This window comes from Callithrix jacchus, chromosome 17, assembly GCF_049354715.1.
Source record: "Callithrix jacchus isolate 240 chromosome 17, calJac240_pri, whole genome shotgun sequence".
Taxonomy (NCBI): Eukaryota; Metazoa; Chordata; class Mammalia; order Primates; family Cebidae; genus Callithrix; species Callithrix jacchus.
The window spans coordinates 68,877,915-68,891,294 of record NC_133518.1 but is presented as its reverse complement, the minus strand read 5'-3'; the positions used below and the strand labels follow the sequence as shown (position 1 = coordinate 68,891,294).

Here is a 13,380-nt window from a genome sequence, read left to right as displayed (position 1 = left end):
GCCAGATCATCCTGATTTCAAAATGACCTTAACTCATCTCTAAGTCCTAGGGTCTTTATCACGAGCAGATGCCCAGCCAGTGTTTTGATAAGTGCTCCTTTGCAATTGATGGTTTGAACCTATGTGTCTGATTTTACGTCTATCCGGCCAGTTTTGGAAAACTGGTCATTTTGGGCAATTAAAACCCTGATTCAGCCTTTACTGTCAGGCACCCCTTCCATTGTGCTCTGACCCTTCATGTTCCTCCTTAGGATATAGATTCCTGCTACTGCTCTTGCTCTGACTTTAAAAGGAGGGCAAGCAACATTAGGAGGGTGCCTAGAAGGTACCAGGCTTTGTCCAGGAAATGATGACACATCTGTCCCTCCACAGACAGAGCTTCATACCTGATATATGTGCTTTGGAGCAAGCTTTTGTTTTTCATTTTCCTTTCGGTGTTATTACGGTCCTCTGACTACTAAAAGCTTAGGTTTTGTTAGGATCCCCACACCTACCCAGATTCTGTAATTCGTTTTCTGGCTGCCTGTCTGAATTATACCTTGTAATCTGTCGAGGGGCCCTCATGTTCTCAGGAAACCTGAAAGCAAGATACATTTCTTAAGTTATTTTAGGATCCTCTCCAACAGGGAGACCAGACCACTTTGGAAAAGCACATTCATAATTCACAATACCTGTTAGGTCGCTAAAATACATCCTCTCTCTCGTTTTCTGTGTGAATCACAGGCTTCTGCAATTCCTTCCCACCTAAGTTTTTTCACTTCCTAAAACCACACACACAGCCTCCCTGGTCCCTGCCTTGTCTCTGCCAAGGCGATGGCACCCAAACCTTGCCATCCAACCTTCTGGACACATTGAGGTTTAAAACGTGCTTTTCTTTAATGTATAATTAAATCAGTTTTAAACTCTCAGATGCCTATTCCCAATGAGGACCCTGACCTTGTTCTAAAGCAATTGTTTGTAAATTGTAGAAAACACAGTAATATCCTCTCTTACAGAATCTTGTTATTCCTCCGTGGATGGGGTAAAACAGGTGTTGGTTTTTCTTTTAGTCTAACCTTAGAAGGCAGAATTTTGGCTCCTTCCTGTGGTGCTTGCCATTCTTTAATTGCTACTGTCCCTTTCCAGCTCACATGGGGAACATGATGAATATATAAAAAGATTTGGCAGAACAAACTGTCTTGAGTCCAGTGGCTCCCAATGTTGACTGTATATTAAAATATCTTGAAGAATTAAAGAATAATTCCTGATACCAGGCCCCAGACCAATTAAGTCAGAAACTGCAGGAGTAAGACCCAGTTAATGAGTAGTTTTCAAATTTCCTCAGTTGTTTCCAATGTGCAGCCAAAGCTGAGAATGACTACATCAGCCTGGTGGAAGAAATAGGTATTTTCAATAGGATGGGGCCTGGAAAATGGAAGGCATGGAAAGAATTTTAATGACTAAATTTCAGGTAAATTGTTCTTGACAATGGAACCAACTATATCCTCTAATTAGACAACAAAAAGCATATCTATGCATATTTTTAAAAGTAAATAAGCAAATATGCATTATTTCTTTAAAAGTCAACATTCATTTTTAAAAATTAGCATAATTTGTCATGGTAAAATTGATATTTTACATAACAGCTAACATGAAGGAGCAATTTAGAATCAAAAAAGATTTTCCAAAGGCAAGTCCCCCAGATGTCCAAATGCTGGAGTTTATATGGGTGGAAAGAAAAGCCAATTTCACTGTGGTTAGCTAACCTGAGCTTTTTTCTTTCCCCCTGGTGAAACACTGAGACACTTTCAAAGCAGCAAAAGTGGACCCTTCTGGCCATTACTCGTGGGTGTACAGTCTATGGAACACATGGAGGCCACAGTGGGAGAAGCTGGGACTTCGTAGAAGCCACCAGAACCTTGCTACAGCACCAGCAGCATGGGTCTGATTGCTTTCCTGGCCACTCATCTCCAGTGGATGGAATTTGAGACAGTCTGTGTCCATACTGGATTCCACTCTGCCATGATTCACATCAGAATGAGGTTCTAGAGTACAAATATTCACAACCAGAAATCACATCTGGCCTCCACGCAGTTTTGTTTACTTTGCTACTTAGGAAAAAAAAGTCTTGAAAAGCGAGTTGCTTTTGCCTTAAGTCACTTCAAATACATTCTAAGCTTCCTTCAACTGAGTCACAGTGTCCTTTAGCATGCAAAATCTTTATTATTTCCTTGGCCAGACACAGGGCCATATGGATGAATTCTAACCAAGGCTGGTTCACAACCAAAGGCTACTTCAGCTCTGAGTCATCACCTCAAATGACTGATTTCTCTTCCCAGGAATGAGACTAGCAACTTTAATCCATAATTTTCTTCCTCTTCTAACAACTTTTCTCTACCATATTTCCACACTTATTTTTTTTTGTCTGCATTTAGACCAGAAAGTAAATCTGGTTTGTTTCTTTTGAAACAAAAATGCACAGCTGGAAAGCCAGCTATTTTGAAGTGTTGAGTGTACAGTTCCAAGGCAGCATACCCAAAATCCCCCAGAGCTACCAAAACACCATTTATGCGTTTCATTTCTTACACGCAAGAACTAAGCGTTTCCCCAAGAAGCCAGCTCCCTGATGTTGGAGCTGAACAAACACAAAATGAGGTTTGGGAGAAAGAGGGCAACATTTCTAAGACTTCCCTTACTCAGAAAGCAACACAAGTCAAGAAAATGCTCAAGGCATGCGATCAATACACCGAGTGGGTTTGCTGGATGGCGTAAAGCAACGACATTAAGGACACAATGGGTCCAGAGGGAACCAGCTGGCTGAGATGTTCTGTTAGCAAGTTAAACATAGACAGGAAACCGCGTGTCTGATACTGTAAAAAAAATCATTTGTGTTCCTGCCAGAGTTAGGCTTGCAAACTAAAAAGGCTGTTTTTACTTAAAAGAAATGCTGTAACAATCAGAGAAGGAATGAAACTTTGTGGCTACAAGAAGTCCTCTTCTCCACCCTTCCCTCAACTTCTCAAGTTAGACAGCGTGTATCACCAGACCAACTGCTAATGCCTGCATATAGCTTGAGAGTCACAACGTGTGCCACTCGGTGACAGCATACATCTTATGGTCTGCTTCCCTATTTAACCACACAGATTGAACTTTGAGTCAGAAGTGGTTTCTCAAGTCCTTGTTTCAAAGCTAGCAAAAAATAATTGATTTATTTACTTACAGTCCTATCCCATTCCAAAAAAAAAAAACACATAGTGAAAGAAGATAAGATCAAGAAAGGAGCTAGAATTAAGGTAAATGTGAGAAAACAGGGTAAAAACTGGTAAGCAAGGTTGATGTCAGTATACTAAATGTGTAGGTACGTATTAGCTCAAAGCATGGTTCAGATTTGACTCTAAGCTTTGCTGGTAGTTAGCATTTGAGAGAGAAACACAAAAACCATGAACATCTCTATCAGGGGTTGGCCTGAGACCTGTTTCTGTAAATGAAGTCGTACTGGAACACAGCCACGTCCAATCGCTTACACACTGTCTGTGGCTGCTACTACAGCAGAGTTGAGTAGCTGCGACAGAGGCTCTATCCCCTGCAAAGCTGAAAATATTTACTATCTTGCCCCTTATCAAAGAAGTCTGCTGATCCCTGCTCGGTATGCTTCAAAGTATCCTTACGATAAGAAGCAAACAGGTCCTCATGAAGAAAACACCTTCCTAAAACAAAGCCAAAAGAAATTTCTCCTGGCTCCCTCATAAAGATACCAGTACCATGTAGTGAACCACATCCCCAACGTTCTTTACCGTAAACACATCACTTTGATTCACAGGACTCCTTATGATGGGTAGCACCTCAATATGACTCAGGTGGAGGAATTTTCAGGGAGGAGGAGAATACATGACGTTGGTACAAAGCTCCTCACTCATCTGACTAAAGCCAAAGATAAGAAATTTGAATCTAGGAACAGTAATAACTATTTACAGTCAAAATTTACTAAGTGCTTGCTCTATGCCAGTTGCCATGCCAAGTTCTCTGCATAAATAAATACATTTATCCTCAAAATAATCCTGTTAAAAGTATTCATTATTTCTACTCCCATTTTTCAGAGAGGAAAACAGGTGAAGCAGTCCTCCCAAGAACAAAGAGCTTAGACATGGCTGAACTGGGATCTGAACACACATCATCTCAGCAGGAAAGCCATGCTCTCAGCCCTGCCCTCAGCTGTCTTCCCAATAGATAAGCATCTTATTTGCCATCATCTATACACATCATTTCTCACACACATGGAAACAGCGTCAGCCTGAAGTTGCACTTCTTGCCAAGAACATGCCAGGCAGGGGTCTGGGCTGCTGTTCAGCAAACAGAAAGGCAGCCTCTTATGTAAGGTGTGCAGCCTCCCATGGGTGTAAGACTGATAAGAAAGCAAACACACCACCACAACAGGAATGTGGAAGGGTAAGGGTATTCCTTCAGGAGGAGATGGGATTAGCTGGTTCTTCTATGATTCTCTTATGGACAAAAAATGAGGAACCAACTATGGGATCCTGGAAAATTCCAGTTCCTCTCTGGAAACCCACTTTTTTTGCCATTAAAATGAAAAGTCTGGAAGAGACAATTCACAGGTTTCACTTCATCATAAAAATGTAATGATTCTATGAAACAAGACCACACACCTGAAAGCGATTGGCACAGGTGTGCGCATTCAGAGTAGGCTGCAGTCCAAGGCAGCCATCATCACCACGGTTGTTCTTTGCGTTCCCACATCCAAGGCCATGGGCTTGCCGCCACCTTGCCTACATTTCAGTTGGAAAAGGGTGGGACACTGCTTTTGCAAACAAACTACTCAAAGTCCAGGACTTAAGTCCAGTGCTTTCCCTTTCCCACGTGGCCCCAGTGCCTTTCGTTTTCTAGAATAAGCAGTTCAGGTCTAAGTTAGCAGGAAAAGCAGGATGGCCAAGATACAGTCATTTGGGAGCTCAAGTGGTCCAGTGGTATGCCTCCCTTCACCTTCCTTGGCTCACCGTCCTGCTTTCCATTTACCCACCTCCAGCAGATACCCAGGAACGGACTGATTCAGGCCAACTCTTCTTAGCCCCACACTATTACTCTCCAGGGTTTTCCTGGGCTACCAAACATTTCCTCTGTAGATCTAATTCAAAACAATACCTTGTAAAATGCATCCTGAAAACATTCACAAATGTCTTCTTGCTTTGAGAAATAACAGGGGACAGTCTCACAGATAAACTAATACAAATGCAATAAATGAACATGAACATGATCATGGAAACAATAGAAATGCTTACTGTAAAGGTGTCTGATTTTCTCTACATTAAGATCCATACTAGAGCAACATTTGTGGAGTATATTTAAAAAATAAACTTTATTGCCAGGCACAGTGGCTCATGCCTGTAATCCCAGCACTTTGGGAGGCCGAAGTGGGTGGATCACTTGAGGTCAGAAATTTGAGACCAGCCTGGCCAACATGGTAAAACCCCATCTCTACTAAAAATACAAAAAATTAGCTGGGTATGATAGCAGATGCCTGTAATCTCAGCTACGCGGGAGGCTGAGGCAGGAGATTCTCCTGAACACAGGAGGTGGAGGTTGCGGTGAGCCCAGATCCCAACACTCACTGCACTCCAGCCTGGGCAAGGTGAGACTCCCTTTGAAAAAATTAAAAAAACAAAAATAAATAAAAATAAAAATAACCTTTATAGTCACTGCTCAAAAAGACCCATATGCCACTGGAAGCTTCTGTTACACAAGCTGACTGAGTAATGCTCATTTCCAAGTGACCAGGTTTTAGATCAAATTTATTCCTCACGGGCTCATTAGCTCAGGGAGTTACTAGCGTGAAGTTAACAAGACCTCCATCTCTGGTTCCATCCCAACCTGGTGAGTTCACAACAGTGCTTCTCACACTTCGATATGCAAACAAATCACTGAGGGCCTTGTTACAGGCAGATGCTGATGCAAGAGGCCCCAGTGGGCCTGAGGCTGTGCAGTTCTAATAAGTTCCCTGGTGATCCTGCTGCTGCTGGTCTAGACACTTTCAGTAGCAATGGTTTATACCATTCAGAAGAGGTATGTGCCTTGGCTCAGAGCGTTCTCTTTCATCAGGGAAGGAGTAAGAAAGGATGCACCTACTGTGTGCCAGCCACTGTGCTGGGCACTCCCAAGCATCATCTCCTTGATTCCCACAACAACCCACAGGTACCATTTATCAGCACTACTCGGCCAATAATGGCACAGTCATTCAAAGAGAAGGCCTTGTGGCCCAAAGCAGGCTTTCCATGGAAAAAATGAAGAGGGAATGAATCCCTTTGGCAAGGACATAACTGCGATTACCCTAATCACTGATGTGAAAGGCACTTGTGAGTTGTTTCAGTTTTATTTAGCTGCTTCCCGCTGTGATTCTGAGTCAAAACAGGAACAATGTGCCTAATTTGTAATATTATCCAACAATGTCAGGGATGTGGTTAGCTTTGATTAGAAATTCTAGACTCAGCATGCTCCCCTTGCCTCTGTGAAGGCATGTGGAGAGAAAAAGAAACTGGATGAAACAGGGATTAAAGCAGAGTGAGCCCCTCCAAAACCTTGTGGTGTATGTGATATGTAGGTATCCAAATGCTCGGCTTATGCACCAGAGTCAGCACTCAACTACAAAACCTCAGTGTTAGAACAGACCTAGGCTAAACAGGCCTGGTTTCCTGTATTCAGACTAGGACAAGTCCCCAACCCTCTATAGAAAGGCCAACTACTGCTAAGAGCTAACAGACGGTGACATGCCAGGCAATGCTACAAGCACTTTACATGCATTAATCGACTCAATCCTCACAGCACCTCCTACCCGCTTTGTATTTCCATTTTACAGATGAAGAGACTGAGGCACAGAGATGTCAGGTCACTGACCCAACACAGCAGAGCTAATGAGCCGTAGAATAGGCCTTAAATCCAGGAGAACCGCCTCATTCTTGAGCATTACCACGAGACTGTTTCTCTCTTACCTAAACCAGCAGAAATCACCTCTTCGCTCGGTGTTCTGCAAATCAAATGTCTTCACTGCACTTGGAAACCATTTATGAAATGAATAAACTGAGTTGTTGTGTTTGATTCTTACAGATTCAGTGAGAGCTCAATAACCACATCAAGTTTTTGCAAAGTGGGGATGTCATCTGCAAGTAAACAGGGTGGCTATTTTGCTCAGGATTCTTTCCTCTCCTACCTCCTGTGCTGGCTTCAGTTTTGGTGCCCACCAGGTCTTGTCTGACTGACAGCTGTCACCAGGCTACCCATCATGACCAATCCCAACACCCTCTCTTCTAACAGGAATTTTATATACTGGTTAGTACAGGAGTAGATTCTGATTTCCTTAGAATGCTACACAAAATGTTTTGGCAGGAGGGAATCTTGAGAGACTGGGAAGGAAGCATGACTGGGAGAGAATAGTTGTGCAGGGCACACCCCGGCCCCATTCTAGTTCCTTCTTGACTCCTGCCTGCCCTTGGCCACTGTAGGGAGGCAGGGGAACTGGCACTAGGTCCCAGTGGGGGATTTCACAGTTAAGGCTAGGTACCTATTTCAAAGAAAAAAACAGCCAGGTTTCTTTAACTCTTTCATTCTAAAAACCATGACCTCAGTCCTCTGAAGAATGGGCATCTATGAAAAAGGTACCCAGTCTCTGATGTCAAGATGTTACTATGTTCCTTTGCCGTTATAGAAAACTAAGCCTAGTTTACAAAAAACAAAAACAAAATATTAAACCTCTGCACCATTTAGTGTAGGTGTTTGAATATGTCTAGCATTTGAATTTTTTTCTCATGTGCATATATTATCTGTTTAGAAATATATAGAGAGATAGAGAGAAAGAAGGAAGAAAAGAAAGAAAGAAGGACAACAGGAAACCTTCACAGGTTTCAGCGCCTTACATATCTCAATATAAATCCCAGCTCTGAGACTCCCTAGTTGTCTGATTGCAGATAAAGTGTTACATTTCTCTAAGTCTGGTTTTTCTCCTGAGTGAATAAGGATACTAACAGTGCCTACCCACATGGGGTGGCTATGAAATGAGGTCATGCTTGGAAAGGGCTGAGCTCCCTACACAGCAACAGTATGTTTTCTTGGAATATTAACTGTCATTAATAGTAGCACTAGAAATAATGGTCTATACTTAAAAAGAAAATCTTGCGGCCCAACCCTTTTTTCCTTACATGTTAAGAAAAGGAAGATGTACGTAATTAACATCCATTGTGCAGCTGCATATCAGAAACCTGGCAGCAAGAAGAGTGCTGTACCACTAATAACACAGCCACAATGAGCTTCATAGCTTTTGTGTTCACCACCTTGTTGGACTTGGAGTAGAGAAATAAACATCACGAGTTTTCATTCCTGCCAGGTGCGGTGGCTCATGCCTGTAAACCCAGTACTTTGGGAGGCCGAGGCGGGTGGATCACCTGAGGTCAAGAGTTGGAGACCAGCCTGACCAACATGGTAAAACCCTATCTCTACTAAAAATACAAAAATTAGCTGGGCATGGTGGCAGATGCCTATAATCCCAGCTACTCGGGAGGCTGAGGCAGGAGAATCGTTTGAACCTAGGAGGCAGAGATTGCAGTGAGCTGAGATCATGCCATTGCACTCCAGCCTGGGTGACAGACCAAGACTCCATCTCAAAAAAAAAAAAACAAAAACTTTTCATTCCTCAGTATAAAGAAGAGATGGTGACAATAAGGAGAAATGGAACACAAAATGTTGCTCCTACTGTCTGCTGTTTTAGGTGGAAGAACTATCCCACCACAGTTAAGAGAGATGCTTACACAGCAAACACCCCACCAACCCACCTCCTGGAACATTTTAGAAGACTCTGAAATCACCAAGACATTTGAGTCATCAGCTGTGAAAGGCTTCCTGAACTGTACAGTGAGAAATCGCCTTTATGCTTATTATCTCACTTCATAAGAAAGTCTGAGAATAAATAGGAGGAAAAATATGATGGATGCCCATGATGATCACCTGAGTTGAAACACTCTGAAAATGGAGGTCATTAATATCTGAAAGGCTTATGGTAAAATAGAAAATGTATGAGATGTTTTTACAAAGAAATTCAATACTAAAATATAGATCCAACTTGCAGGCCATTTATCAATTTTTGTCCTTTTGAATAAAATAAACGTGTCTACTGTAGACAAGCCACTATACATAAGGAGGGAAAAGTTTCTTCAGTGCTAGTAAATGTGCCTGGGTATTCTAGTGTTACAGATTAATTCCTTTGGCTTAGCCTAGGCCTTCTTTTAAAAGGTGAACTACTTGAAGAAAGCTGATGTGGTTAAGTCAGAATATCGGGTATTACTATGTTTAGTATGATTTAATCATTTGGATCTCCCTCCTAATTCAAATCACATAAAGAAAATGAGGCCGGGCACAGTGGCTTACGCCTCTAATCCCAGCACTTTGGGAGACCAAGGTGGGTGGATCACCTGAGGTCAGGAGTTTGAGACCAGCCTGACCAACATGGTAAAACCACCTCTCTTCTAAAAATACAAAAATTAGCTGGGCGTGGTGGCACATGCCTGTAATCCCAGCTACTCAGGAGGCTGATGCAGGAGAATTGCTTAAACCTGGGAGGCAGAGGTTGCAGTGAGTCAAGATTGCACCATGGCACTCCAGCCTGGTGAAAGAGCGAGACACCATCTAAAAAAGAAAGAAAGAAAGAAAGAAAGAGAGAGAGAGAGAGAGAGAGAGAAAGGAAAAAGAAAGAAAGAAAGAAAGAGAGAGAGAGAGAGAGAAAGAAAGAAAGAGAGAAAGAAAGAAAGAAAATGAGAGAAATGGACCATTTGTAGGAAGGGAACATAGGAAGGAAGAGTGATCTGGAAAGTGTTGCCCTGACAAGGTGTGCCTGCCTTCAGTTCACTGAGAAGTTGGCCTAGGGGGAGCTGGACAGGAAGAGGGAGAATGGCAGTAGGTGAAGGACACAGGAAGAGAACAAGCTGGATGTGCAGTGCTGCTGAGCACCAAACACGAAACACGAGGACACATCCCTTCTCGGAGGTGGAACACACGTGGCAGCAGAGATAGGGTGTAGAGCCAGCACTTGTGTTCCAAAAAGATTTTTTAATTAAATCAGACCCATTGTTGACTAAACTAACCTTTCGCTTCCCTGAATTTACATTCCTAGAGCCAAAAGAGTACTATTAATATTTATTTACACTACCACGATGGTAAAATTAAAAGATGTATCCATCCCCAGTGTTGGAGAAGGCACATGAAAATCCATGTGTTTACATATTTTTTGGGAGGAGAATAGTTTAGTAGTGTTTATTCAAATTTAAAATGCACATATTTCTAAACCAGAGATTTCACTTCTAGCAATCTGTTTTGCAGAAATATTAGCACAAATACATGAGATAAAGATATTTAATGTAGCACGAAGTGGAAAAACTGACGATACAAAAATAATCCATGCACAGGGTCATGATTAGATCCATCACGGAAGATAATATGAAATTCTAGACTGAAATTGAAAGATGTACAGTATAACTATGTGTTCCATCTTGTTTAGAAAGAACTGTAAAAGTGGTTGGGTGTAAAAAGTGTTGCAATATAACATTTACAATATGATAAAACAGTTGGAGTGAAAGATGGATGAGTGGATGGGACAGATAAAAGATGGACAGAAGGATGAAAGGAGGGAAGGAGAAAGGAAGACAGGGAGTGTTTGGGAGTGGGAGATATGAATGAATGACAGAGATACTGTCATTCAGTGTGTGCGTCCAGTCCATTGTCAATACAGATAATCTGTTGCACTGGGAGTGAGGGGATGAGGGAAATGTACTTTCATTTTTAATTTTCACACACTGTTGGATTGTTTGGAATTTCTGATAAAGAACATATACTAATTTGTAATTAAAAACCAACCACTGAACGTCACTTCTCTTATTAAAAATTGAGGGAAGAGTGTGTGCCTTCCTTTCAAGCTGAGTGAACCCTGAACTTCAAAGATGAAGGCTAGTATCTAATCTACTCTTTTCCTGGCTCCAAGGGTAAACTTTGACTTATTATTTCCTCTCTGTATTTCAATGTTTCTCTCAAATGGGATCAATGACCAGTACCCTACCTGGGACGATGTACAAGAAACAGCTTCAGTTATAAAGCAAGTCCTCCTCCAGGATTAAACAACCCCATCCAAATCTCTAGAATAATGGTCATCAAATTTTAGCTGCACAGAACTACTAGGAGGGCTTGTTAAAATACAGATAGCTGGGATTCACCCGCTGTGTTGCTGATTTAGTGGGGCCTGAGAATCTGCATTTATAACAGGTCCCCAGGTGATTCTCATGCTGGCTGCTCAAGGGGCTGCACTTTGAGAACCACTGCTCTAGGTGAAAGAAACTATTTGTCAAAGACAAATAATAATGTTTGCCCCAGTCAACTAGATTTGATCGGATCCAGTACAAACCTTGCTCCTCCCTAAGCCCCTCTTCCCACCAGCGGAACGGGCTCGTAATCCACTGTACAGAATCCACCACAGGAGGAACTTGGTCCGTGACACTTCAGATCAACAGTGCAAAAAACTGGCACAGATGTCAGGCCCAGTCCCTTCTGAGGAGAAAACTCACCTTCTGAGAAGATGATGTTGTCATTGCACTCTTCAGAGCTACAGGAACACATGAAGAAAGTCTCGCCAGGCTTTTTTTTTTCCTTCATAATGCACTTTGGAGAAGCAGCATCTTCCAGAATAAAGTCATGGTAGGGGAGCCTGGGGTCATGGCAAACAGTCTCTAGTGTTATGTTCTCGTCATTCTTTCTCCTAGAGTGCAGAGATTCATTGAGGGTGAGGGAAGAGGGAGAGAGAGGAGGAGAATAAATGAATACTATGGCCTCCATACAGGAAGGCAATCTGGACTACTTTTCCTTCACAAAGTTGTTCCCTAACAAAGGCCCCTGATTCCTGTTCTCCAGCATTCGCAGGCTGTCCTCTGGTCTCCTGTGCTTTTCTACTTTTTTCTGTTTTTCCTTTGTTTATTCTCGGAACCCATTTGTGGTTATAAACATCACATGGAGCAGACAGTGTTCCATGGGGGCAGTCCTGCTGGAGAATTTTACATATTTAAGTCTGAATTAAATCATTAAAGGAGAAGGCATGGGAAAAAAGAACATTCCTAGGTACTCAGGATCGTTTTAAATCTTCCATCCTGAATGTTATGCAAAGCTCACATCACACCCTCAGTTGAACTGGCAAACTCTGTCCTGTCTAGCTAAACTGTGTTCAAAGAGCGTGCCTGGGGAGATAGTCACAGTTCCTCTTTTTTTGTTTGCTGGGCCTCAGAGCATTGTGTATGAAGGGCATACTCCTTGTCAACAGCTGGTTCTGCTGAGAAAAATGGGAAGAACCATCCCAGATAAAGAACTGCAGTCTTTCCCAAATTACAGAAAGGCGCAATCAGGAAAAAAAAAAAGGGAAAGGATTTCAGGGTGTTCTTCACTCACAGCTCAATGAAATATTTTATGCTGTCATTAACTACTTTTACATTTAGTATCCCTTCCTAGCATATATTTGAAGACTAATTCAGCCCAGGGCTCAGAGAATTTCTCACACAGAATTTTCCCTAAGCCCTAGGAAGTGCTCAATTAGCTCTCAGTATAGATTAGATTTTAAAACAACATGGTTAATGCCCACTATTGTAATTGAAAAGCCCAAAGAACACTTTGGTTCTCTTGAAAAAGGGCATCACCTCTCTATCCACTTCACTCTGCTCCCTCCTGAACATACTATCTTAGATGACTGTCCAATAAGGTTAGTCTAACATCCTCCTTTTCACCTCTGTCCTTTTCAGATCCAAAATACCTATTGTCTTAAATTGCATTCTCTCTGTCTAGAGCTGGAGCGGAAGGAAGGAAGGGCTAATTAGGTCCAGTCAGTTTTTTAGCGTAATTTTCTATGAAGGTTCTGAGTGCACACATGAGCCAATGCATGCCTGTGCTCACCAATTTCCCCCTAATCCTCCCTGCCCCATGCACAAAAGCTCACTGCTCACAAGGAACATGGAAGGCAGGCTGGAAGTGAGCAGCAGCTAAGACACAGTTTGCACCTGTAAAAGATGTGGGGCCATCCCCATGAGAGAAAGAGCAACTCTGACCAATACCACCTTCTTAGTGCTTAAGTCAAGGACACTAAAGGACGATATGTTGACAAAGGGATAAGGGCAAGGGTATGAGTGAGGACAGCCCAGGCAGGAATGGTGCCAGTGTTGACATTCATGCAGCCCAAAGTGGACTCCAGTGGAGGTACATGTGTCTGCTTGTGAAAGGGCTCAAGGTTCTTAAAGTAGAGCTCCAGAAGGCACAAGAGGAGCAAGGCTTTGCTAAGTTGGTCCCTGCTGTGACAGGAAGAGTGGCAAGCAGAACACTTAG

General features: G+C 42.4%; 1 protein-coding gene across 5 annotated transcripts in view; it reads right to left on the bottom strand.

Annotated features, from left to right (window-relative positions):
• TGFBR2 (transforming growth factor beta receptor 2) overlaps positions 1-13,380 on the bottom strand; it is an 87,982-nt gene that overhangs the window by 33,916 nt on the left and 40,686 nt on the right. For all 5 annotated transcript variants that reach the window (XM_078354483.1, XM_035278573.3, XM_002759680.6 and 2 more), the window contains one exon: positions 11,586-11,776. In XM_078354483.1, coding sequence (XP_078210609.1) covers positions 11,586-11,776 — 191 coding nt within the window. The remainder of the gene's footprint in view (positions 1-11,585; positions 11,777-13,380) is intronic.